The following is a 26,014-nucleotide window of genomic DNA, read 5'->3' as shown; positions in this document are numbered from 1 at the left end:
TTTTTTTTTCCTGCCGAAGCCGAGCGGGCGCTGCTAGCGGAGGCGCCATATTGGAAGGGACAAAACTCCGGCGACAGCGAGTGACACAAATAAACCCTTGGACCCCCTCGTTCCCCCAGCTCTAAAGGCCGCGATGTTGTACCTAGAGGACTATCTGGAAAGTGAGTGGGCGGCGCTGGCGGGGGCCGTCTGTGGGACCTGCGGGCGGGCGAGAGCGCGAGTGGACGGGCGGGATGGCGGGAGGGAGGGGGAGGCGGGGGATGTTTCTTTCTCACGGTAACTGGCAGCCTCGCTGTGGGCTGCCGGCTCCCTCGACCCCCCCCGACGCACGCACGCACGCAGTGACGTAGGCGCGTACTTTCGCCGTTGGCCTCGCCCCTCTGACGGATTCTCCCTTTGGCAGTGATTGAGCAGCTGCCAATGGACCTGCGGGACCGCTTCACTGAGATGCGCGAGATGGACCTGCAGGTGCAGAGTAAGTCGGCGCGTTTTCCCTGGTTTGCTGCGCGCGTTCAGTGTCAGACTTACTTGCCTTCGACTCCAGCCCTCAGCTATTGACTCTCCTCCAGCTCACTGGCTGGGAGTACATAGGAGTTGTCAAAAAGAACTTGCAGTTTGGAATCTTGCCTCTTCTTGTCTCCCACGCTACTTTTCTCCTGGCTTTTACGAGAGGGAGACGTGAGAGCACGTGTGTTCTTTTCTCGAATTTGGGAATGGGCAATACAAGTTCCTATACCTTCATGGAGAATGTAGATACATGTTTTAATGCACATCAGCATAAATGTCGAAATTTTGTCTTTGAACCTTTATGTAGAGAACATAGATTTTAGCATTTACACTTTTAAAGTTCATTCTGTTGAAAAATATTCAAGAGCAGAAAACACATAGAAACACTGGTTATATGCCTTTTTTTTAGACCCTCGAGTGTCAACTTGGAAGAGTTAGGATACATTGTAGGATACACTCTGTTGTCAGCATTATGATATTTTTGTCATTCAAAACGAGTGCAGGAAATAGGATTTTACTGTAAAGCTTCTTGTCTGCTGTAATAAAAAGTTTGGCTTTTCTTCTATCAGTGATAGCTCGGTACTGCGGTGACTTTTTCCCAGAATTCATCTTGACTTTTTGTAGAACAGTATTTGGTTTATATGATCATTTTCTTCTGTGAAGTTTCTGAAAAGGGTTTATGATTCAGAGAATGTATGGAATCAGAGCATTTGGAGACAAGAATGTAAATACTTAGAGTAAACTTATACTTAAAACAAGGAAACACTGATGAGCACCAGATTTGTGTTCATGTTTTGAAAAAACCTCACTCATAAACCTTCTGCCTTTGTGGTATGAATATAATAAATGTATTTCAACTACCTTGTAGAGATATTTAAAATTAAGAATATGAAATGAATTTTACATAATTAAAATATATAATCAAGGGTACTTTTTAGCTGTGTGTCACTCCCTTGAAGAAATGTAGGCATCTTAATTATTTAAATAATAGTAATGACTGGCCTTCATGGGGTATATCCACAGGAGATATGTTTCTTGATCCCATTTATTCCAGCTATGTTTAAGCTATACATAAAATGTTTCTCATGCTGTCAGGTTTTCTTCTTAGAGAAGCAGGGGGGTTTTGGAGTCTGATAGGGAGGAAAGGAGTATCATGAAAAGAGATCAGAAAACCAAACATTCCAGAATGTGGGAGTCTTGACCTAGCTAAGAGCTTGCTGTTTTCTCCCCCTTGCTTCACTGCCCTCCCCACACACATCCATACCTTTGTTCATGAATATACTTTCCCAGCTTCTTGTCAGTTTCATGTAGCACATAATACAATGTGATATAATATTGAAAGCCACCTTCTTTTATTCAGTGGATTGTAGTGTGGGAGTCTGAATTGTGTGTTTCTCCAGCTTGCTCTCAAAGTTCATTTTAACTTGAATGTAGTTGAAATGCTAAAGATTTGCTAAAACAGTAGTGTTATCTACAGGTTTGAGCACAGATTCTTAATGTGAGTCAGATCTGAGTTCATTTCAGGGCTTTACTGACTTACAGAACTTACATCACCACTTCTGAGGGGTTTTCATCATCTGTAAAATGAGAATCATCTGAGGATTAAAAATAATACAGATAAATTAGTACCTGGTACAAAATAGGCATTCAATAAAGGGTTATTTCTTTTATCCCTTTTCATTATTACAAATTTTAAATTTTCTTGCGTTTTGGAATAGGATTATGTAAATTAGAGGTTTTTTCAACTTGTATTTTTTAATAGTAATTAGAATTTTCTAAATTTGATAGGTATTATGTATTAACAAAAGATATCTGTGTCAAGTAAGTTAGGAATGCTTATTTAAACAAAGGAAAATTCTTTCAAAATATTAACCATAAGATTTCTCAGAATCTTTAAAGACCTATTACTAACTGAAAATCTCCAAGAGGATATAATAGAAAGCTTTTCCTCAATTTATGTAACAACAGAATTCATTTTATTTTTCCGTTTTTAGCATACATGGAATGAGATGACTATTCTTAGCACACATTTAAGGAAAATCTATATAGAATAAATAATATAATGTATTAAGTGAATAAATGATTGCAGCTACTACTTTCAGCATGATATGAGATTATGGAGGTGTTTAAGGCCATATAGCAAGAGGTTAAAAATCTTTTTATCACTTTTTCTTATTAAAAGAAGTGTGCCAATTATCTAGCGGTGCTTTCAGTAAGAAATTGTGTTTGGCACATTTGGCTGATTTAATTCCATTAGTTTTTGACCCTGAGGCTGTACTATTCAGAATCTACTTTGACTGTTGGAAAAAAGTTTTGAAATAACAGCAACAAAAATAAATTTTCTATAGGGAAAATTGTAACTATTTTTTTACAAAGGTAATTAAGGCATTATATATTTGCATAATTAAAGCATGACATATTTAAGTTAGTGACCAAGTGAAAGAGTGTATGTTATCAGATAATTGTTTCTTTCGCCAAGTCAAAGCATGTATATTCAGTGTATGAATTTGGTCATCTAAATATGAAATGTTTTTATTACATCGTAGATGCAATGGATCAGCTAGAACAAAGAGTCAGTGAATTCTTTATGAATGCAAAAAAAAATAAACCGGAGTGGAGAGAAGAACAAATGGCATCCATCAAAAAAGTATGTTGAACACTCTGAATGATTTATCACTTCATATTGGAATCCTCTGAGAAAGAGATTTTAAAATTAAGTGGTTTTGTGGATATCAAAATGGGGGAAAGCTATCAGTGGTTTTTTTAGAATTTAAATAATTTGTTGTATTTTAAAGCTTCAGGTGTAGGAATATTTAATCATGGAAGCATTTTGGTAATTTAAAAAAATGTTTCAATCATTAGTGATTTTTTTTTTTTTTTTTTAGAGAGTTGCCGAACCATTATAAAAGTATATTATTTTATTTTCATTTTATTCTAGTACAGGTAATTAAAGTTGCCTTCTTTTTAGAGATATAATGCTATTTAACAATTCAAACTGGAGTGAAAATGAACAGCCTGGAAGCATATTTTATTATTGCTAGGTACCTAAGTTGTTGGAATCACAGAACAGAATCTTAAGAGTTGAAAAGATTCTTAAAATGTCTTAGTTTAAAGCTCTAAATTTGTACATGAATTTGGCCTAGAAATATAGAATTCTAATTAGTTTTATAATATTTATAGCTATCTTTCAGTTTAGAATGGATATCAGCTCTTCCTCTAAGGTTTGCTTTGAAAGGTATGATCTACTTTATTCAGGATACATTGAAAGAACTACTTAAAAAACCTGGATTTGGTCTTGATCATGACTCTGCCATTAAGCTCTGTGACATTGGACAGGTCCTTTAATGTCTCTTGAGTAATAATGGCTTCTCTATGCCCAACTTTCAGAGAATTGTTCAAGGATTGACTGATTAAAAATGTGAAAACTACAAATTTAGAGTAGTTGTGTTATTTATTTTACCACATTGGGGGAAGATTATTTCTGTTAGGAGAAAGTAATTTTAGAATCTATAACAGAAGTGGTACTGGCTCAGAGGATACCTGGTGTATTTGCATATAGTCATCACATACATCCCAAAGGAATGCTACATCTATCATTCCTTTAACCTAGTAAGTTTTTGGTGTAGTACAGCTTGGGTATACTTTGAAAAGTCTGGCACTCCATGGAAGTTTATAGAATCAATTTTTTAAAAAATAATTTGCTTTATACTGAGGAGCAACCTAAAGTATAGGTTGAGTTGTGTGAATTGATGCCTAACTTAAAATGAGTTATAGAACGGTTGGAAAATAGGGACATGCAGGTCCGAATTTTTCAATAGTTCTACATTTATTTAAAACGTTTTTAAAATGAAGACTGTAATGTTCTTTACAAATTAGATAAATCTTAATTTAAAAAAAGTTTTTTAAAGAAAAAGATTATTCATCAGCTCATAACTTTTATTAGTATAGAGGCTAGACTTGGAATGGTATTTATTTTTATTTATACCTTTTCTAGGAATTGTGAATATCTTTAATTTTTGGCCATTGTCCATAATTTCTAATCCTGCCCATCCCCACCCTTTCCTTAACTCTGTTTTTGTTGCTTATTTACAATGATAACTAGGTATGATGATGAAAATCCAGTTATATGTCCTACATACACTTATTTTTAAATTATTTATTTTTGAAATGAAATGTTTTTATTCAGGATTACTATAAAGCTTTGGAAGATGCAGATGAGAAGGTACAGTTGGCAAACCAGATATATGATTTGGTAAGTAAGATTAATGTGCATGCTATACCTTGAGTACTTGAATTATGGATTTTGTTTTACGTTTTATTGGATTAAATGTGATAGGAAGAACAGACTAAAACTGAAGTATCGGTCTTAGATCCCACTTAATTTGAGAATTCAGGGTCTGTTTTTTGGTTTCTTTGTGGGCAGGAGTTCTTGGAGAGTCCACAGTGTTAATTCACAGGTCAAGAACTTATACCTTAGCCTGATGTACATTACTATAAAATTGTACCTGATGTTAGATTTTTTTTAGCAAGAATTTGTTTTTAGGAATCCTTATATTCTTAAATTAGTGTGTTTACTGTCCTGATACGTTATCTTGAGATTGTTTCTGTGGTAAAATATACGTAAGACTACTGTGTTGACAAGAGTTCTCGGTAGTCTGATTAAAATGGAGAAGAGAATCACTTGAGTCAGTGTTAACAGATAGTGCTGAACTATCTATTAAGTGATGTCAATAGACAGTATACAACTGGATCAGGTGGCAAGAATGGGAAACAGGAGATTAAATAAACTTTTAAAAAGGTTCTTTTTTGCAGCAGTAGCACTTGTGAAAGATTGAAACCCCAAAGAAGACAGATACATGCAGTATTTCTCAAACTGGCATAAGTGGTGCTCTTTTTTATGTACAGCATCTTCTCAAATGTGTGCTTTAGCTAATACTCATTTCTGGTTTTGTCTCAAAGCAAGTTAAATTTGAAAACTAATGCTCACTTTTGGTTGACTTCAGCATATTGATTTTATATCTTATTTTTGCAGTTTTGTCTGGACATAGTCTTGTTACTGAACAAGTACATGTAAATATAAATGTCATTGGTGAGCAAGACAGACGAAAAACCATGCATACCACATAGGGCGTACATTGTCAAAGCTTATTCAAAACTAGAAAACATTTGTCATGTAAAACCATAGAAAATGTGTAGTTGTTTTTATATAGTGGAAATATGTTAATGGTTATAATAATCTAGGCTTGTTTGTTCGTACAGTTATTCTGAAAGCAATTTCATAAAAGATACCACCTAAAGAAAGGTAGAGGGGGCTGTAGCTTGATTTACTGTGGAATGAAAAAAGAAAGGTCTTAATTGTTTTGGTCTTGAATTATATTTATAAACATAGAAAAGACATTTATATTTGAACCCAGAACTAATATTTTAATAATATGCTTCCTCATGTTTAATGATTGTAATATGTCGCTCTTTATTTAGAGACTACCTGCTTTTTAAATCATACAGTTCTTTGTTTCTACTCTTTGTTTTGTTTATATTTTGTTATTTTGCTACTTTCTATATCTTCATTAAAAATACGTATTGGATTTGGAAAAAAGATATAAATATATCCTTTTTAAATGTGTGTGTGTGTGTGTGTGTGTGTGTGTGTGTGTGTATATGTGTGTATCCATCTGTCACTTATGAACCTCACTGTTGACTCTGTGCTGGGTATAGTGGCATTTCCCTGGCTAGAATGGAAGAATAAAGGGGAAATACTGCAGATGGCTCCTGTCTTCCACGTGCCTATAAACTAGTTGAGAGGACATGCTCACAAAGTAAAGTGAAGAGCCCATATAGAAACATGTAACAAGTAAGATTACTGCAGTTGAATATTAAGGGGTGTCTGGTGAAAGATGGAACTAAATCATGTGGAGTTCTTGTTGATTTCTTAAAGGGTATGAGATAGTTTTGAATAGAATTGATTCAGAAGCTCAGTGGTCTGAATTAGGTATTGCATTGAGGGGAAAGCACTTCAATCAGAGATAATGGATAAACAGGATGAACATAAGAATTATTACATTCTTTGAGGGGACTAGATTATTTAGACTAAAGTGAGGTAATAAAAGGTGATATAGTAAATTTAATAAAATGTAATAAAAAGCAAGAGTCCATAACAGATCCATACAGACATGAATTCAGCCACTTCACTGATAGCACTGATAACTTTGGAAAAGTTATTTAATCCCAGAACCTGTTTCCTTATCTGTAAAATAGCAGTATTAATTTGTACCTTACAGGATTTGCCACATGTATGTAATGCTCAAAGCTTGGCAGAAGTAGGCAGTCACTCCTTCAAAGCCTCACTCCATCTCATTTTTCTAACTGGAATTTTCTACTTTCTTGAAGCTACTTTTAGCTCTGCCAAGTTAAACCTGTTCTTTTTCCATTCCCCCAGCATTTATTTCTAAGATTGCCTTTTGGTCTTCTCTTTACTCTTTTTAATCTCTCTCTCCTTCCCTTCCCTTCTTTCTTTCTCCTCACTCCCCTTTTCTTTTTGTTATATTTTTTTCCCTTCGTTCCTTCCCTTCCTTTTATAATATTCCATTGCTATTTCAGCCGACCATCATGTTCGTAATATAGAAATCCATTCTTCTTTGAGACATAATGTTAATTATCTGTATTAGCCTCTCACCTTTGTGGCCTTCCTCAGTCTCCTTGAATATCGCTCAGAATGGTCACTGTTCCTCAGGGTTCCGTCCTTCACCTCCATTGTTTCTGACTCTCTGAATGGCTCTCATAACTCTTCCCACCTTCTCCCCCAACTCCAGAGGCCAGAAAGACCAGATGTCACATGCTGAAGTTTGTTTTGTCAAATGCCAATTTTACCTCCCACATCACCACACACACCACCCAAGTTGAGAAACATTTCTCCATTACTTTTCCATGTGTTCTCTTGATTTTAACAATTATACATTAATTATTCCTCAAGCTCAGACTTCTCTTTGGAATCTGCTCATCTTGTCTGAGAATTCTTAGGCCCTGGAACTCGGTGTATTAACACTTAACTCTTAGCTTCCCCGTTTTCTTCTCTCACTTCCTCCACCCCCTTACTTTTACTTTCTCAGTCTTAGGAGAACCACTTACCCTAGTCATTCACATGGGAATACTGAGGGTCATCCTAGACTCCTCCCCGTCCCTCACTTCCCCACGTTTAGTTAATTACCGTGTCTTGTTCATTTTACCTTCTGAGCAAGTGCCTCATTATCCCTTCCTCTCCACTTCAGCCTGCCATAGTTCAAGCTCTTTAAAAAGGAAGAACAAACCGGATGCCTTTCCTTTCCGTGTTCGCCAGGTACTTTCTCCATGTTTCATGATCCTGTACCAGCATGGCTTCTTCATTGAAATCATTGTAATAATCTTGATGTTTGTGTGTCATTTATATCTACGAGAAGAGATTTGATAGCTTATAACAAAAAGCCACACAAGTGATTTAAACAAAAGGCTTATTTTCCTCATATGTAAAATAACTGTTAGAGGAGACAGACCAGGGCTTCTGTGACACTCCAAGGTCATCAGTGTCCCAGGCTGTTTGTAGCCTGTTCCTCGTTCTGGACAGGTAGAGGAAGAATTACAGTAGGGGATTACTCAGAAGTGCATATGTTACAGTTCAGTCAGCTCCTTTAAAGAGCCTTCCTGGAAGCCTCACCTGCTGACTTCCAGCTGCAAGGGACGCTGAGAAACATTTAACATGGCACTTTGCCAGCCCAGGTATGCGGGTTTCTATCAGTCAGGAGGAGAGAATGCATGGTGAGTAGGTAATTAGCAGCTTGCGCCTTGCCCTCCACCACAGCAGAATCACGCCAGCTTCCAAATCATTGTAATTCCCATGAATCTGTTATTGCTCGAATTGTAATTGTTAATTTACCTTTGCTTGTGTGTGTGTCTTCCCTACTGTAAAGGTCAGGAATTGTGTGTTTTCTGTGGGTGTGTCTTCAGAGTCCAGCACTGTTGTTCCTCAGTAAATACTTGTTGAGCAAAATGGCCTGAATTAGTTCATGGAGAAAAGGAGCACTCATGTGACTCCCAAGCTAGGAGTCTTAGGGATCGGTGGAGTTGAATGGTGTATCATTGGTGTCAGATGTATTTTAGGTTTGGTAACAGTTTCTCAGAAGGTAACAGTCACGTTTTAGTACGTGGAGGTTGGTTCAGTGGTCTGCAGAGGAAATAGCCACTTCTTTTTAAGGTATGACTTTAAACTAGGAAAAGTGAAAGTAATACAATTCAGGTGAGTTTAGTTTCCTTTGTAGAGTCATTTTAGGAGACCAAACACTCAGTCTTCTGGTCCATGCCTTCGCTCATATCATCGTGGAGACTTTCTTTTTAAATTGCTCTCAGTTTTTTAGTTTCTTCAGTTTGGATAGATTTCCTTCTCTGATTCATAAGCTCATTTGAAAGTTCTTTCAAACAGGATTTATAGATGTGCCTTCAGCAAAAGGGACTTACTAAAAAAATCCCAAAATTTATTGTGATATGTGTTTCGGGTGTTTTTAATAAAAATACCTTCCACTTAACAATTTACATTATATATAAATTTTTGCTATTTTCAATTTCTTTGCTTTTAGAGAGGATCCTTTTTAAATTGACGAAACATTTATTAAACATTATTGACCTTACTATACAAAGTAATAACATTACTGGACATCCAGTCAACACATTCCCATTAAAGTCTTATTTTATCATTTTCATAAAATAAAAATCTAACCAGGGCCCCTCAAGGTAGGTGCCCGTCTTGATCATTCTGTACCCCCAGAGCCTGGAATAGTAGATGAGTTGAGTGGTGAGCAGAAGGAAAAAGAAGACTTTTGTGAGGTGATCTAATGCAGTATTTTCCTAATTCATTTGCATTCTACCTTTAAGGTTTTTACAATACCTCCACACCACCTGTACATCTACTCCTGAGTACATTTTTTAATGAAATTTATTTAAGAGGAAAACTTGCTTACAAATTTGATACTACTTGCATGAATAAAAGCTAGTGTCACTTAGTACAAATAAATGATTAAAATGTCACCACTGATTATCGCCCTCCTTGAAGTGCTTGTGCTTTCTGTGTGCCGCGCCAGATTGCCAGAGGGGCTTGTGGTGTTTGAACACTTTATACTTGAGGGTAAGACATTTACTTTATTAGCCTTGCAAGTAATTGCAGTGAAACATAAGGGAATTATTGACTTGTTCAGTAGACAGGTCTTTAAATGAATGTACCATCTCAAATTAGTTCTACTCTCTAAAATATCAACAGTAAACATCCAAGTGAAAGTCTTTATAAATATTAAAGAGAAATGAAATTCCTGTAACATTTAACATTTGAGAGCTTAGAATACTATGTACTTGAGAGGTGAGGGGATGGGATGTAGCGTAGGTGTAAAACTACAGTAATTTTTATTCATAGATCATTCACCCAATAAGCAGTGGTACTTCTGCTGTAGTTCTGCATAGTGGGAGCCTGTAACTTCATTGAGCAAGTATTTATGGAGCACCAGCTATGAGCGGTCACTGGTACTCGGTGAGCAGTAATGACAGATAGGCAACTATTAAATAAAGATTATTTAGATTTTGATAAGTGCCTTGAAGGATATAAACATTGTGGAGAGAGGGGAAAAGAATGAATAAAAGCTGGAAGAGGCCATTAAGAGTGTAATCGCAGGAGGTGACTTTTGTGATGGTACTTGGAAAGAGAGAGAGCCAGCCATGCGGAGAAGAATTTGAGGAGGAACATTTCAGGCAGATGATACACCAACTGCAAAGTCTGAGATGGAAAAGGGCTTGACAGATTGAACCAGAAAAAAGGCCGTTGTGGTTGGTGTGTGGTGAGAAAGGGGTAGCACGCGGGAGCCACACAGGCAGTGCCTGTGACCAAGGGGTCAGAGGGATTTTTTTTGGAAAGCAATGGGAGGCCGGTGAAGGATTCTAAACAGGAGTGAAATACACCTGAGGGGAGACTGTGTGTATGCTCTTACTTAAACACTATGTTATTATGGTAGTTTTAAACAAGCATGTATTATTTGTTCATGTTTTAAGATAAAACAATTTAATATATAATCGTGTTTGATTTTTGCCCCTCAGTATTTTATTATAGCATAGTAGTTCATTGTATTATTTTTTTTTCATTGAAATATTTTATTTTTAAAATCAGTAGTAAACTTTTTATTCCTATGACCAATACTGTTCTGATGACGTCGTTTATAAGGAAATAAATTGTACTATATACGAGTCAATATCAACAAATGAAGAAATTTGTGGAATTAGCGTTAAATAGAACAAACTAAAAATTTATTTCAGTAGTTGTTTCAGTGAAATTTGACTAACAAAAAAAATCTATCCTATTAAAATAATTTCCTTCTAAAATTCTCATACTCATAGTCATTAAACACTTATTTGTGTTCCTCAGCCAGATGTCACTGTCACAAGGCTGTATTAGATTACAATACCTAATAAAGTTGATTTATGTATACTCTGATAAAATTTGAGCTTTCAGTTAATGCTTGAATGGTTTTAGCAGTCTGTTACAGTGCTCAGTACCCTTGAACTTTGTTCTTTTTTATATCCTGGCCTATTCCTGAGACGGTTATGTTTCAGTCCCACATTTTACCTATGCATTTGAGAACTCGGCATCTGATTCTCTAATTAAGGAAATATATTTTGTAAGTTTGAACTTTTGATTTGTCTCCCGCCCTTATTATCTTTTAGGAAAATGATTAGATGTAGTTTATGTGGTAAGGACTCAAATAATTTGATTCAGCCTAAAGATGGATCAAATTTTCATCTATTTTAAATATAATTCAGGGATGGAAAGAATCCTTTTCATGGCTTATCAGAGAAATAATTTGCCATCATGGTTCCTTTTTTTTGCCCAATTTATCCTCCTTATTCACTATTCCCAGATCTTTACATGGATAGAAATTTATCTTACTGCCATGGACTTCCACTTAAAAACTCCTAGACAAACTGAGTGCTCATTCTGAAAGCATAAGCTAGACATCTAAATTTTATATTTGACCATATTGGGAATCATGTAGAAACTTTTTTCAGTAATTTATTTATGTTTTTCCCACTATGGTCAATTCTAAAATTTAGATGTCTAGTTTACTTTCAGAATGAGCACTCAGTTTGTCTGCCAGTTTCTAAGTTGAAGTCCATGGCAGTAAGATAAATTTTTATCCATGTAAAGATCTGGGCATAGTGAATAAGGACATCTTCGCCAACACTTGTTTGTTGATTTATTGATGATGGCCATTCTGACAGATATCATTAAATTAAAACCTCATTGTGATTTTAATTTGCATTTCTCTGATGATTATTGGTGTTGAGAATATTTATATGTCTACTGGCCATCTGTGTATACTGTTTAGAGAAAAGTCTATTCAGGTCCTCTGCCCATTTTTTAAACTGGATTGTTAGTTTTATTGGTGTTAAGTTACACGAGTACTTTATAAATTTTATATATTAACTCCTTATTAGATGTATCATTGGCAAATATTTTCTCCAATTTAGTAGGTTGTCTTTCTATTTTGTTGATGGTTTCCTTTGCTGTGCAAAAATTTTTTAGTTTGACTAGTCTGATTTGTTTAGTTTTTCCTTTATTTCCCTTGCCTGAAGAGATAGATCAGAAAAAATACTATTCAGAGCAATGTCAATGAGTTTACTGCCTTTGTTTTCTTCTAGGAGTTTTCGGTCTTACATTTAAGTCTTTAATCCATTTTGAGTTTAAGCTTGCCTACAGTGTAAAAAGTTAGTCTAGTTTCATTTTTTTGCATGTATCTCCCAATTCCATTTATTGAATAGACTTGTCTTTACCCCATTGTATATTCTTGTTTCCGTTGTCATAGATTAATTTACCATATAGACGTGGATTTATTTCTGGGCACTCTGTTTTGCATTGATCTATGTGTCTGTTTTTTATGCTGATTAGATTACTATAGCCTTGTAGTATAGTTTGATATCAGGTAGCATCATACTTCCAATTTTGTTCTTCTTTCTCAAGATGCTGTGGCTATTCGGGTCTTATGTGGTTCCATGTAAATTTTAGAATTATTTGTTCTAGTTCTGTGAAAAATGCCATTCGTATTTTGATAGGGGTTGCATTAAATCTATAGATTGCTTTGGGTATTATGGACATTTTAATGATGTCAATTCTTCCTCTTCATGAGCACAGTATATGCTTCTGTTTATTAATATCTTCTTCAATTTCATTCTTCAAATGTCTTATAATTTTCCCAGTAGAAGTCTTGCACTACCTTGGTTAAATTTATTCCTAGGTATTTTATTTATTTGTTTGTTTGTTTGTTTGTTTGTTTATTTTAATGCAATTGTAAATGGGATTGTTTTCTTAATTTCTCCTTATGATAGTTTGTTATTGGTGTATAAAAATGCAACTGATTTCTGAATATTTTGTATCTTGCTACTTTACTAAATTCACTTATCAGTTCTAATAGTTTTTTGGTGGAATCTTTAGGGTTCTCTCTATATAATATCATGTCATCTATTTACAAATAATGACAATTTTACTTCTTCCATTCCAATTTGGATGGCTTTTATTTCTTTTTCTTGTCTAATTGCTGTGACTAGGACTTGCAATACTATGTTGAATAATGGTGAAAGTGGACATCCTTGTCTTGTTCCTGATTTTAAGCAAAATGCTTTTAGCTTTTTCCATTGAGTATAATGTTAGCTGTGGGTTTGTCATACATGGCCTTCATTATGTTGAGGTATGGTCTCTCTTTTTACACTTTGCTGAGAGTTTTTATAAATGGATGCTGGATTTTATCAAATCATGTAGAAACTTTAAAAAAGCTATACGTACTTAGTTCAGTTTGAGTCCATCAGTTACACATGTTAAAATTTGAATATTAGAACACTGAGAGAGTCAAAAGAGAATAAAGGATTACAACTCTGTGCAAAAATACTAACAAAGGAGGATTTTTTGTTTCGTGCAGAGGGTTCAAGTGTGACTTAAATATATTTATGTTTATGAATATGTTAATGTTGACAGTGTTTCTTTTGTTTCTGAAGAAGTCAGAAAAAGGATGATAGATTTAAAATGAAAGCACTTATGATGATTTGGTGTTATAGGATATGATTCGGGGCTTTAAGGAAACTTGTGGCTAGCATTTATTGACATTAAGTGAGGAACAAATCAATAATTAGAAGCTGTGGTCAACTTTGTATTAGGAATCTATGGTTAAAGGAAAATCTCTCAATTGGACCAGTGCCCTCTTTACTGCTATAAATCAGTCTTACGGGGTAACGTAGGCTCTTGCTTTGTTTGATACTTGTGGGGCCATTCTAGTGATCAGCTAGAATAGGTGTTTCCCCCACTCAGAATCATGTAGGTAGAGGCAGTGCACTCTGCAGATTTTAGTCAAGTTCAATTCATCTCTTGCTTTGGCTGTTTAATACTTTTTAAGTATCTTGGTACTTTATAGCTTAAGTTAAATATCGTGATCAACTTATTTTCCAACTTCTAATTAAATTTAGTACAGCAACAGTGAATCGAAGAAAATTCTTATTGCCTAGTAATTGCTTACAGTCAGTTCATAATCCTTTTTACATACTGGTAGGAATGATTGGAAGCTCTTACAAAGCTGCCATCCAGTGTGGTTAAGCCTCTTCTTTGTGTTTTTAAATTATGAATTTGGTTTTCAGGGTTATTAATTTTTTAGGTTCCATTGCTTTGTCTGAGCTATCTAGTATTGGAAATGTTTATCATTATTTTTCATGCTTTCAGATGTAATAAAGCTTATCAGTAGTTTCTTTAATAGAGTAAGACAATTCTAAATGAAGCAGTGCAGTGAGTTAGGGGGATGTGTATGGTGACTTCATCTCACTCTGACCCATCCTCCCAGCTGAGACTGTAACACTCTTCCTCTCTATACCTTGAATCCCTATTACAGGTCACATCATACTTTCTTTTAAACTGGGATACTGTTTGTCTTCCTGTGTCTTCACATTTTTTAATTATTTTTTCCACCTTTTGAATACAATTCATTCTTCACTAACACATTCATACTTCCTTTGTGTCTGTGCAGCCCAATTATATATTTTTTTCAAGTGCTGCTTCTGACCCCTTTTCAACTGTTGCTTATTTGTTGCATCTGGGTGTGTGTGTGTGTACTTTAAATCTTTATCATGTTAAAAATACTATATATATCTTGATTTGTTAGCTAAATTATAATTATTAAAGTAGGGATTTTCTCTCATTATATATATCTTCATTTAACCTAGCACCAAGCACATAATTGGAACTCAGTATTTATTAGTAGTATAACTCCAGTTAAGAAAGATGGTAGAATATTTTCATTGTATTAAGTGGTCTTGGAATTTAAATATGAGTATTTTTTTCTGATTTCCCTTGAGATTAAATTTTGACAATGTAAAAGGTATTGCATAACTGAGGTCTGTTTTCACACTTTATTTTTAGAAGGGAGGTTCCATTAAATGATGCTCAATTACCTCCATGAAAGTTCTTTGAATAGGAGCAAATGTCCATAATATGTGATCCTATAGGATTTTAAATATTGTGATTACAACTTCTACGAAGCTCTGAAAAATAACTTGTGCGTGAATATGGAGGGAAAATTGTGCTTTAAATTGTTGAAAAACTCGTAAACCAACACCCCAATTGTTGCTGTTAATATACAAAATGCAAATAATAAGACAACATTCCTGTTTTTTCAGTTGAATTATATTACTCGGAGTTAAAAAACAAAAACAAACAAAAAAAAAAACCAGTTGGCTCCTGCATGTACAAGTTCAGAGGGCGTTGTTAGATATCTGAGTAAATGGTGGGACACACTTTATTACAAATAGATCAGAGTTAAATCTCATTTCCCTAATGCATTAACTATAGACTTTGGGCATATGACTTAACCTCTCTGAGCCTCAGTTTCTTCTTATGAAATGGAGACAGTAATAACCTATCTCAAAACAGAGGGAGAGCCAGAGAAGATAAGACCATCTAATGCACCAAACATCTTACCTGGCATTTAACACACACACATTATCTTTTGCTAATTTTCTCCTCTTTCCCATTATTTTAGATACACATTATTTAATGAAAGTCTCATTTAAATTTTTTATTCTTGTATCATAGACATTTTGATATTTGTAAGAACTTACTTTCAATTACAGCAGTGATCCAGTGGGACACGAGTTTGAAAAAAGATGTCGTCAGTAATGTAACATGAATACTATTCAGAGATTTCATGATTTTTGGTTTCACTTCAAAGTAGTAAATTTGAAAAAGATATTTAATATTAAGCTTAAAAATACATTTAGACTCATTGCTAGTTTGAGGTAGCAGTTACCATTTTCTGAAATCAGTCAAAATTGCTCTGGGTGAATGAGAAAACAAAATTTGCCACCTTTACAAGGGCAATAGTTTTCGAATAAAACCATTTTAACCAGGCCCTTTGGGGAATGGAGTTTTCTAGTCTAAAAACGCCTTTTGTTTCAGCCCTTTTACATAAATGTTTACAAGTATAATGGCCCACTTTCCCGCCTTAGAGAAATGTATATATAGGATATAGTAGCTTCTTTGTCTGTAGACTGAGGATCTTTCTTTCCTCATTCTAAGTAGCAGTAGTTGTGGTGTGGCCGGCTGTGTGGCTGGCTGGCGTTGTTGTAAACAGGAGGAGATGGGGCTGAAAGGAACCATAGAGCACACTATGAGAAGTTCCCAGCCCTCCTCTGCCCCCTCCAAATCCTTACTATCAGCTTTGATTAAGTTTTTATATCCCACTTCTTCTCAACATTTTCTAACAAATTGCAATTGTTTTCTTAAAACTTAATATTTATTAAAGAGGACTTCAGAAATTATTTAGCCTCGGATCATCATTTTATAGATTAGAAACCTGAGGTGTAGGTTGATTGATTTCCTCAAGGATGCAAAACAGATTTGCTAGCAGAAACAACCATCTAAGTTTCCTCATTAAACTGAGATTTTAACCGTGTCCCAAATGTTGGTGGTTATCTTTGATCTTCTTTGAAACAGGTAGATCGCCACTTGAGAAAGTTGGATCAAGAACTGGCTAAGTTCAAAATGGAGCTAGAAGCTGATAATGCTGGAATAACAGAAATATTAGAGAGGCGTAAGTAAAATTTACAGTTTTCTGTCAATGTTGGACAGTATGTGTGCAAAGCACAGGACACACTTTCCCACAGAGATGTCTCAGGTCCTGCACAGCAGTGGATGGTGGCAGCGGGTCGGGGAGCTTGGACCTGAGGAATTATTTGGGTCATGGCTATCGAGAGAGAGATAATACAGGATATAGTCCACTCACTCTTTATGAAAATAACATATTAAATCATTCCATTTCTTAACATGCATATATGCTAGTAAGATGAGTGGGAAGCGCAAAGACATCCAGACATAAGTCAGCCCTATGTTATTAAATGTATTGTCTTTGCTCTACCTTGGTTTATGCACCCTAAGCTTTGAGGAAGGTTGTTATTTCTTCTTAAGAACTGTCTCAAGGCTTTTCCCCACCTGCATCACTAAGGAAGGTTTCAGTGAGTTCCACAATACTTTCTCTTTTTCTCAAAAATGTCTTTCTAAACTTTCTCATATTGGCAAGAAGCTATTTTAATATTTCTTTGCAAGGCTTGACTTGGTCTCCTACTGTAGTTTACCCTTATCACTTCTTGGATTTAACTCAGGACACTTTCCAAAAATGGAGACACGAGCTGTTTCTTTAAGTGCTTTAGCATCTCAGCCAACCCAAACAGTTAATAGGTCCATAAAAGCACATAGTGTGGTAAGCCCAGAGGAGGCACTCACTGAATGTTAGTTGAACCAAATCAGTGTTATGGCTGATTTATACCAGAATTTAGTTCAAGTGTTCAAACATCTTTTTTCTCTTGGTGTACTTCAACAGCAAGAACATGTACATATTTCTACACATAGATGAAAGGTTTCTTTACAGTGTTAAGTTTTGTATCTCTGTTTATACACTCACTAGAAGTCAGCTAGAGAAGCAGGCAGCCACGAATCCGTCTGGTATCCATAGTTACATGTTGTATTCCAAAGTAGATCCATTACTTTAGATGATTATCGAATTTATTTGTGACGCTTCTATTCCAGGGGAACCCTGCCTAAGGATAAGTATTTTGAGACAAAATAAAATATCCTGTAGCTGCTTTGATTATTATTATTTTTTTTTGAAGTGCTGATAGTAGCTGTGTGTGACGATAATTCATGCCTATTTAATACTGCAGGAGGGTTCATGAAGCATCCTCTGTAAGGACACAGACATATGGAACAAAATTGGACCATGTTGTAAAAACTGCTCCACCCAATGCCCTGCCGTAATTTCATCTCAAGGGATCAAGATAGTCCAAGAAAATTTCTTTATAAGTATTTTAAAGCTTGGCAGTAGAGATTCTATACTTCTTTTAGGAAATCTTTACTGTCTTATGTTATTTTAATGATCAGTGAATTTTCTCTCGTATAGTAATGTCCCATCACCTAATACTTCAGGATGTCCCATAGAAAAGTCTTCATCTCAGTAAAACTAGGTTGAGTTTTTTTCAGATCTTGTGATCAGTGGGGTTGCAATATCCATTCATCCACTTGTGTGATACCCACTGTTGTGAATTCCCTTTTTAGACATTAGCATGCCGTAAGCTGTTTTATACTTAAGGTGAATATTGAGAAATGAATTATTTATTATAGAGAGGATGAAATTGGCAGTGGTGACCCTCTAACATGTGTGACTAAGATGACACAGGCATATGCATCAGAGGTTGCTAGTCCTCTGCTGGGTACATGGTGCCTAGAGTTGTTTGAGTGATGTGTAAAGTTCTGTGGTGACAGTTAATGGTACATCTCTGTGCCTCTGTTTTCTTTTTCTTTCTTTTTTCTTTTATTTAGGATCTTTGGAATTAGATACTCCTTCACAGCCAGTGAACAATCACCACGCTCATTCACATACTCCAGTGGAAAGTAAGTTTGGTTTAGTGCAGGTAAAATTTTAAATACAGTTAAAAACTCATTAGGTTACATGTATATTCAATTCTTTTATTAGATTTGCACAACCAATTGAGAAACAAATATCTTTCCCTTTTTTTTTTTTTACTTTGAGGGAGACATACTTTGTATTGCCATTATTGGCAGACTTCCCTTCTTCATTTGGGAAAAGCATATTTGATTTGGGAACAGGAGTCTGTTTTCCCTCAAATTCATGGAGTAAGAACGTATGTTATTAATAGCAGCATATACTTCCCACATCCAGACACCTGGTTTTCTCTAGAGAGTGTTAACTGAGCCAAACAATAAAGTACTTGATTGTGCCCACTTGGTCTTTTTCCTTCTTTCTTCTCCAGTGCTTAGCCTACTGTTTGGCATATAATAAAGTTCCAAATGGTTGGTGAGTTAGTGACACAATGAATGGATAGTCAGATGGCTAGCTGGCTTCTTGACTCTCTCTGTATATTTTTTTGACAAATCAATTTGACATGAAAGAAAGGTTGATTGAAAACTTAGCTAAATTGTAGATAATCTTTTCAAAACATAATTTCCCTCATGTTACCCATGACACCATGGTACATCATGGGTTATCTTCAGGACTTTGCTGCTCAAGTTTTTTTAAATGTCTGAGCAGTCTGCTCTTCATAAAACATGTGACAGAAAGTTCTGTCTCCCAAGAGAACATAATGTTCTGTATTTCATGAGGAACTTAGGTCATAACTACCAGTTTATAACATAGAAGTATTATGCCTTATCCATAGTTCTCTAAAGTTTAAAAACACATGGATTCTTTATTTATATTTAGAAAGGAAATATAATCCAACTTCTCACCATACGACAACAGATCATATTCCTGAAAAGAAGTTTAAATCTGAAGCTCTTCTATCTACCCTAACATCAGATGCCTCTAAGGAAAATACACTAGGTAATATTATCTTAAATATGATTGGTTGCTTGTTTTTGTTCATGTTAAGGGAAAATGAAAGCATTGATAAATCATACTTTTCTCTACCTGGTTAAAATCTATAGAGGAAAAAGAAGAAAAAGGAAAAATGTGAATGAAAATTTTATAGTGAAATGAAAATTTTAAATTTAATGATTATATCTGTGCTGAGAAATAATGTATTTTAAACTCTCTGACGTTATGTTCTCTCTAATATTTTTATTTCTTCTTTAATTCTATGCAGGTTGTCGAAATAATAACTCGACAGCCTCTTCCAACAATGCTTACAGTGTGAATTCCTCCCAGCCTCTGGCATCCTATAATATTGGCTCACTATCATCAGGAACGGGCGCAGGGGCAATTACCATGGCAGCAGCCCAAGCAGTTCAAGCTACAGCTCAGGTAAAAAAGAAGAGGTTTGCAAACAGAATTTTCCATGTGGTCTGAGTCATTGGCAAACTCTAGAGTAGAAACAACTAGACGTGAACAAAAAGAGTTCTCTCAAGTGTATAGTTTCGTGTTTAAATCAGTTTTATGATACATGACATTTTATTTAATGAAATGAGTATGCAGAAATTACCTGATTGACAATGAAAAGAGAAAAGCAGGTTCATACAGTCTCACGCAGGTTCCTTGTCACAGTGACTGCCCACGACGCTGTGTGTTTGACGGTGGCCCATGGCACCTGCTAGGACAACACTGCATTCTCTCTGCCAGTTCCGGGCTTTCTCTGTAGCCTCAGAGCTTAGGTGGCCTCAAATTTATTCACTTCCATACAGTTTGTCTCTACTCCAGATTTAGTTACCTATCCTGTAGTTACTTCATAAGTGTGTAAAAACTGATTGAAATTTTTTTTACATAAAATCGCTTAAATTACGGTGATGAAAATAATGGTGTAAACCAAATAAAGGAGTATGGGTTAAATCAAAGTAATGCTATAACTAGTAAGATTTGAAAAAGAAAATATGTGCATTTACATATATTAATACTGTCCATAAATGTCTATTCAAGATGAAAGAGGGACGAAGAACATCAAGTTTAAAAGCCAGTTACGAAGCATTTAAAAACAATGACTTTCAGCTGGGAAAAGAGTTTTCCATGCCCAGGGAGGCGGCTGGCTACTCGTCCTCTTCAGCTCTCATGACCACACTAACACAGAACGCCGGTTCAGCAGCAGCGGACTCACGGAGTGGGAGGAAGAGCAAGTGAGTTGCATTGTCTTGGTAGCCCGGTCCCTTGACTAGGTGTGCGGTCCCCTGGCACCCAGCTGCCTTCCAGCTGTTAACAGAGCCAGCCTGTGATGGATCAGGATGAACTTGGCAGAGGTGGGAGACGTGACATTTTTGCATTCGCACTGCCATACTTGGAAGGGTAAAATCTTTACAAAGTGTTGAGTCTTTAATTTTTCTAGAGTCTAAATTGGGTTTGTTAATAAATGACTTCTGTTTATACTTTCTTTTGTTCATTAGGATAAACCATTTTATGAAACTTGCTTCGTTTATAACCCCTTATTTTGTCATGTGTTTCAAAGTAAATTAATGCATAAGATTCCAGTACTAACCTAGGAATTTTAAGAAATAAGCTTCTTCACTTTGATTAAGAGCAGCGTGTCATAATTCTTGGCCTTACATCCTCAAAATTGAAATTATGAAAGTATCTCTACATATTTTATATGACTGTCTTAGGAGGATTATATCAACTTTAAATACGAAAACTTAAGTGTTTGGCACCATCTGTTCTAATTACCTGCATATACTTGGTGTTCATACATAGTGAAAGTTCAAATGCTAAGCCTAAATAATTAGTTACCTAATAATTGTATTATAGGTTTCTTAACGTATTCTATTTTTGTGAGTAAAACCCTCACAGAATTACCACAAAACTGCTAAGTATCTTAAAAATTAATTCATCTCAATGACCCAAATTTATTATAACTACAGGTGATAAATTTTGTATTTTTAAAATTCAGTTAGCATTCAGATAATGCTAAATTACTTGTGAATTTTAAAACTTTTTGTTTCCTGTCCTACACAAGTAAATATTCACACATCAGTGGATAGTCATTTTCACCAAGTGCTTTTGTGTATGTATTTGTATTTTAGATTTTTGTAAAAATAGAATATTTGTTGTAAATACAAAAAATTGAAGAGTATTCAATTTGCTTAAAAATACAATACAAAGAATGTCTGTAAGGTAGCCATAACTAATATTGATCCTTAAAGGCATTACCTACCGTTTAAGTCGATGGTAAATTATTTTAAAAACTTTGAAATATTTTGAAAGAATTTCCTTTTGAGTACTGTTATTCTTCAGGAAACAAAAAAATCTCAAGCAAAATAAACCGTTATGAAAAATGTTGCTCTTTTTTGTTCTAAATAATTGTGCTTTAAATTTGATTATCAGGATAATTTCATCTTAAACATCAGTTTATGTATTTGATGTCATTTCATTACACATTTGCTTAGGAGTTATTCTCAGAGACATTCTGGAAGCTGAACATATAAAACTGATACCATTTTTTCAGAAACAACAATAAGTCTTCCAGCCAGCAGTCGTCGTCTTCCTCGTCCTCCTCTTCCTTGTCATCATGTTCTTCATCGTCAACAGTCGTCCAGGAAATCGCTCAACAGACAACAGCAGTTCCAGAATCTGACTCAAACAGTCAGGTCGATTGGACGTATGACCCCAATGAACCACGGTACTGCATCTGTAATCAGGTAAGTGTCTGGTGTATGTCTATAAAAGCATAATCTGAATAACCTAGGAAAAAGAGAATGATTTTGTTCCTTTAAGTGAGGACTACTTTTGTTCCAGTCAAAATACCCTTGCTTTTTGGTATATATTTTTTCTCCTTATAAAAAATAGCACGTTTGTTGTAAATACAAAGAGTATAAAGAAACATGTACTCGTAAGTAACCCATGATCTCAGCCTTCAGCTAAAACCTATAATTAAACATTTCGCTCTGCCACTACTATTTACGCCACGTAGATATAGTCTTGTCTGCTCAAGCTGCTGTAACAAAATGCCACAGACGGGGTGGTTTAAAGAACAAATGTATTTTTTCACAGTGCTGGAGGCTGTGTAGTCCAGGATTAAGGTGCTGACTGATTCCACTCCTGGATTAAAAAAAGGAAATTCTGTAATTACCTTGGCAATAAAAATAGGGTACCTACAAAAGAACAAAATCAGTTTCACCCAGGATTTCTCCTCCATAACACTAAAAACTAGATGTTGATGAAATATGTATATAGAGCTTTGAGAGAGAAATCTGAGTGTGCCCCAGAAATTGTTCCTCAGAGAGGTGGTTGTTCACGTGCACAGAATCATACGCTGATATCCTCACTGCTGTAGAGAGTCAGAAAGTACGCCATCTAGTTACCCCTCTTTGAAAAATATTGAGTCCATTGAGGACTTCGGTGACTTCAGCAATTAGGAAGTTGTGCTATAAAGTGCTGGCAGTGAACAACAAAAAGAAAATTGAGAAAGGATGTGTGATAGACAAGGAGTTTAGAAGTTTCAGGGAAATGGACTGCTAAAATACAAATGACCTAACATGATCCAAGAAAAAGTAAAAATCTTAAGTAGATAGATAACCAAGAAAGAAACTTAAAATCTTTACAAAAGGAACCACCCACAAAGGTGAGTTCCACGTTGAGATGATTTACAGAGCAAGTTCTTCCCAGACTTTCAAGGAGCATATAATTTCTATGCATCTCTCCCCCTGTGCCCTCATCCCCCCGCCCCGTGCCCTCATCCCCCCAAACAAGTGTTTTACAAAAAACCCTATAAACTGTATAAATTTGTATACCCTACTTAATACAATTGTATAGTCAGTGTATTTCTCTCTGTTTTCGAACGGTATCATAAACAGTTTGGATTTAGATGCTTGTTATATAGTTATAATAAAAATATTAATTTTTTTTTAAACTAGGTATCCTATGGTGAGATGGTGGGCTGTGATAACCAAGATGTAAGTATTAAATTTTTCTATTTAGGAATGAGAAAAATCACATATTATTGTTATTGGAATATTTTGATTGACTGTGTTTCTTAGTGTAGAAAACAGTTTGCAGTTATGTTAATGATGTCATATTAATGCTAGAATATTAATGCTCCAAAATAGGATAATGTCCCTTAATGTGTTCCCTATTTTAACTTGTAAGCTAATACTATGATTTTACATGCACGTTATATTTCTCAAAGGTGTTACGTTGTATGAAAATTAGAAACACCCTCCTCCCACTTTGCTTACCAGACTCCAGTTCATTTATCACAGTGAAGAATTAAACTTGGAAACAGTACATTCTTTCAAGAAGCTTGATGCTCGGGTGAAGGGTAGGAATGTTGAGGATCTAGTGTAAGACTGTTTTGCTCCCATTACTATAGTGTTTCCTATTGTGCCCTGCAGGTGTCAGCTGATAAGAGCTTCTTCGAATATAAGAAAATAATAGTAAAGGAGGTTTGAAAGAAAGGAACTCCTATTTCTTTTTAGGAAGCCTAATTTTGGTTAGAGATAAATTTTTATTAAATACAGAGAATATTTTTGTCTCATCATTTTCACTCCCTCCTTTCATACAGCTCAACCCTCCTTTGTCCGTCTTTTACTCCAGCAGGGTAACAGAATTCTGAATTCTATAGAAATACCACCCAGTAATGTAGGAATACTAAGGTTAATAATAAGACTTTTAAATTTTAGAACAGTCTGCAGATTGAGCAGGGTTGGCTTGGTGCATTAAAACGTGTGCTTTTCCTGACCTGACAGAGTCCCAACAACACGTTCACATAGATAAAGAAAGACCCTCCTTCCACTTCCCTCTTTAGAATTAACTTGTGGGCTGTTTGTGATTATTGCAAAGCAGTATTGCCAAGCCATTTCAAGAACACTGCTGTAAACTGTCTTCTGGGCAGTTAGTGAAAACGACAAATAAGATTTCTGTGACTACCCCATCGTTCTCTAATCCCTCTTATTCCCAGTTACACTTTCTGAATGCTAAGATTTTTCTGTGGAAGTGTAGAACTGCCTAATACAGTGCAGAGTGGAACACTTTTCCTCTACATACCTAGGCATAGATACATCCAGAAAGGAGACCCAGGACATCCCTTTATGTCTTTAATTACAAGTAGCTTATTCCACTCTGGGGGGGGTGCGGGGGAGCTAATAAGGCTGAATATTAAATAAAACCTTGAAACACATTTACCTTCTGCATAAGAGATCCATCTCACTTCTTGTCTTTGAAAGTTGATATCAACTTACTCTCCAAATTAACGAAAGTTATTAGTGAATTTTAGTTCATGATTTAGGATTATGGGAATAGATTACACGAACCTGAGTTAACAAAGAGGCTTAATTTTTCTGTGCTTCCATTTCCTCATCTTTGAAGTTTATCAGTTGGACCATATGATTTGTCGTCAGCTCCTAGATCTAAAAATTCTGTTTCCATGAATCTAATTAATAGTCAATCTATTGGGCATCTTTTAATATATACTCCCTAATGTTTAGAGGTAGTAAAAACGACTTCTTTGCGATTTTACTCTCCAGTGCCCTATAGAATGGTTCCATTATGGATGTGTTGGATTGACAGAAGCACCCAAAGGAAAATGGTACTGCCCACAATGCACTGCGGCAATGAAGAGAAGAGGCAGTCGGCACAAATAAAGGTGGTCATTTCATTTGAGGAAGAAAAAAATTTCAACTAAACATTTTATATAGGACTTTAAAAACGAAGAAAAGAGAAAGAGGAAACAATGCATTTATTTCCAGGCAACCACTGAAAGGATTTACATAGACAATCCTGTAAGATCTTGAACTTGAATTTTATGGGTTGTATTTTAATAATGTAAGTAAATTATTTATGCACTTCTGGTGTGCTATGAATATTATTCCAGTTAGCCTTGGATTATTTCAGTGGCCAACATATGCAGACATTTGTACTCCTTCACCATTTTCTCAAAGTAATGGGCATTCTATAATTTAGACTTCAGAGAATTCCAACGATGAAGATTTTAAGAAAAGTATTTTATATTCAACAGGTATGTTCTGCTGCATGTACTGTACTCCAGAGCTGTTATGTAACACTGTATATAAATGGTTGCAAAAAAAAAAAAAGTCAGTGCTTCTAAAAAGAATTTAAGATAATGGTTTTTTAAATACCTTTATAATAAGCTTTGTTTCTTTGTGAAACTATATTCAGCAGGCTGAAGGAAATGGTTCATGTGATAAAGTGGGCTGGTGTCCTCTAGAGTACCTAGGTACATAAACAGAAACTCCTGTAGGTAAAAACTAATCTGTGCCATTAGTCTTTATATGTTTCTGCATCCAGACAGAGTGCAGTTCATGAGGGCGGGAGTGGGAGGGGCTGAAGGGGAAAGGGTGTTAAAGTGATACATTTTTATACGAAATGTGTTTATTTTTTTGTGCGAGTAATCCTTAAAATTGGAATTGTATTAGGTGTTAAAATAAAGTTTTTAAAAAATTACTTGTATTTATACTTTACACACTTAATAATGAAAATTTCTTAATTCCAATTAACTTCCATTTTTCATAACCTAAAAAGGACAG

General features: G+C 35.3%; 1 protein-coding gene across 1 annotated transcript; it reads left to right on the top strand.

Moving 5' to 3' along the window:
- Window positions 1-25,317, top strand: ING3 (inhibitor of growth family member 3). The gene is made up of 12 exons (XM_019750081.2): window positions 1-161; window positions 404-475; window positions 3,054-3,154; window positions 4,694-4,759; window positions 16,538-16,634; window positions 18,416-18,487; window positions 19,317-19,436; window positions 19,699-19,856; window positions 20,466-20,659; window positions 21,979-22,171; window positions 23,387-23,425; window positions 24,995-25,317. Exons 1-12 carry the CDS (start codon window positions 134-136, stop codon window positions 25,109-25,111), a joined length of 1,257 nt encoding a protein of 418 aa, XP_019605640.1. The 5' UTR covers window positions 1-133; the 3' UTR covers window positions 25,112-25,317.
- The last annotated feature ends 697 nt before the right edge of the window (window positions 25,318-26,014 follow it).

This window comes from Rhinolophus sinicus, linkage group LG11 (assembly GCF_036562045.2).
Source record: "Rhinolophus sinicus isolate RSC01 linkage group LG11, ASM3656204v1, whole genome shotgun sequence".
Classification (NCBI taxonomy): domain Eukaryota; kingdom Metazoa; phylum Chordata; class Mammalia; order Chiroptera; family Rhinolophidae; genus Rhinolophus; species Rhinolophus sinicus.
Note: the sequence above shows the minus strand (reverse complement) of the source record. Positions and strands in the feature narration are given on the sequence as shown.

What these genes read in the sequence shown, in the direction of transcription:
- ING3 (XM_019750081.2), top strand. Translation starts at nt 134, where the DNA reads ATGTTGTACCTAGAGGACTATCTGGAAA. An exon ending in AAATGGCATCCATCAAAAAA is followed by an intron (nt 3,155 to 4,693) that starts GTATGTTGAACA and finishes GTTTTTATTCAG; the next exon opens with GATTACTATAAAGCTTTGGA. An exon ending in AACAGAAATATTAGAGAGGC is followed by an intron (nt 16,635 to 18,415) that starts GTAAGTAAAATT and finishes TCTTTTATTTAG; the next exon opens with GATCTTTGGAATTAGATACT.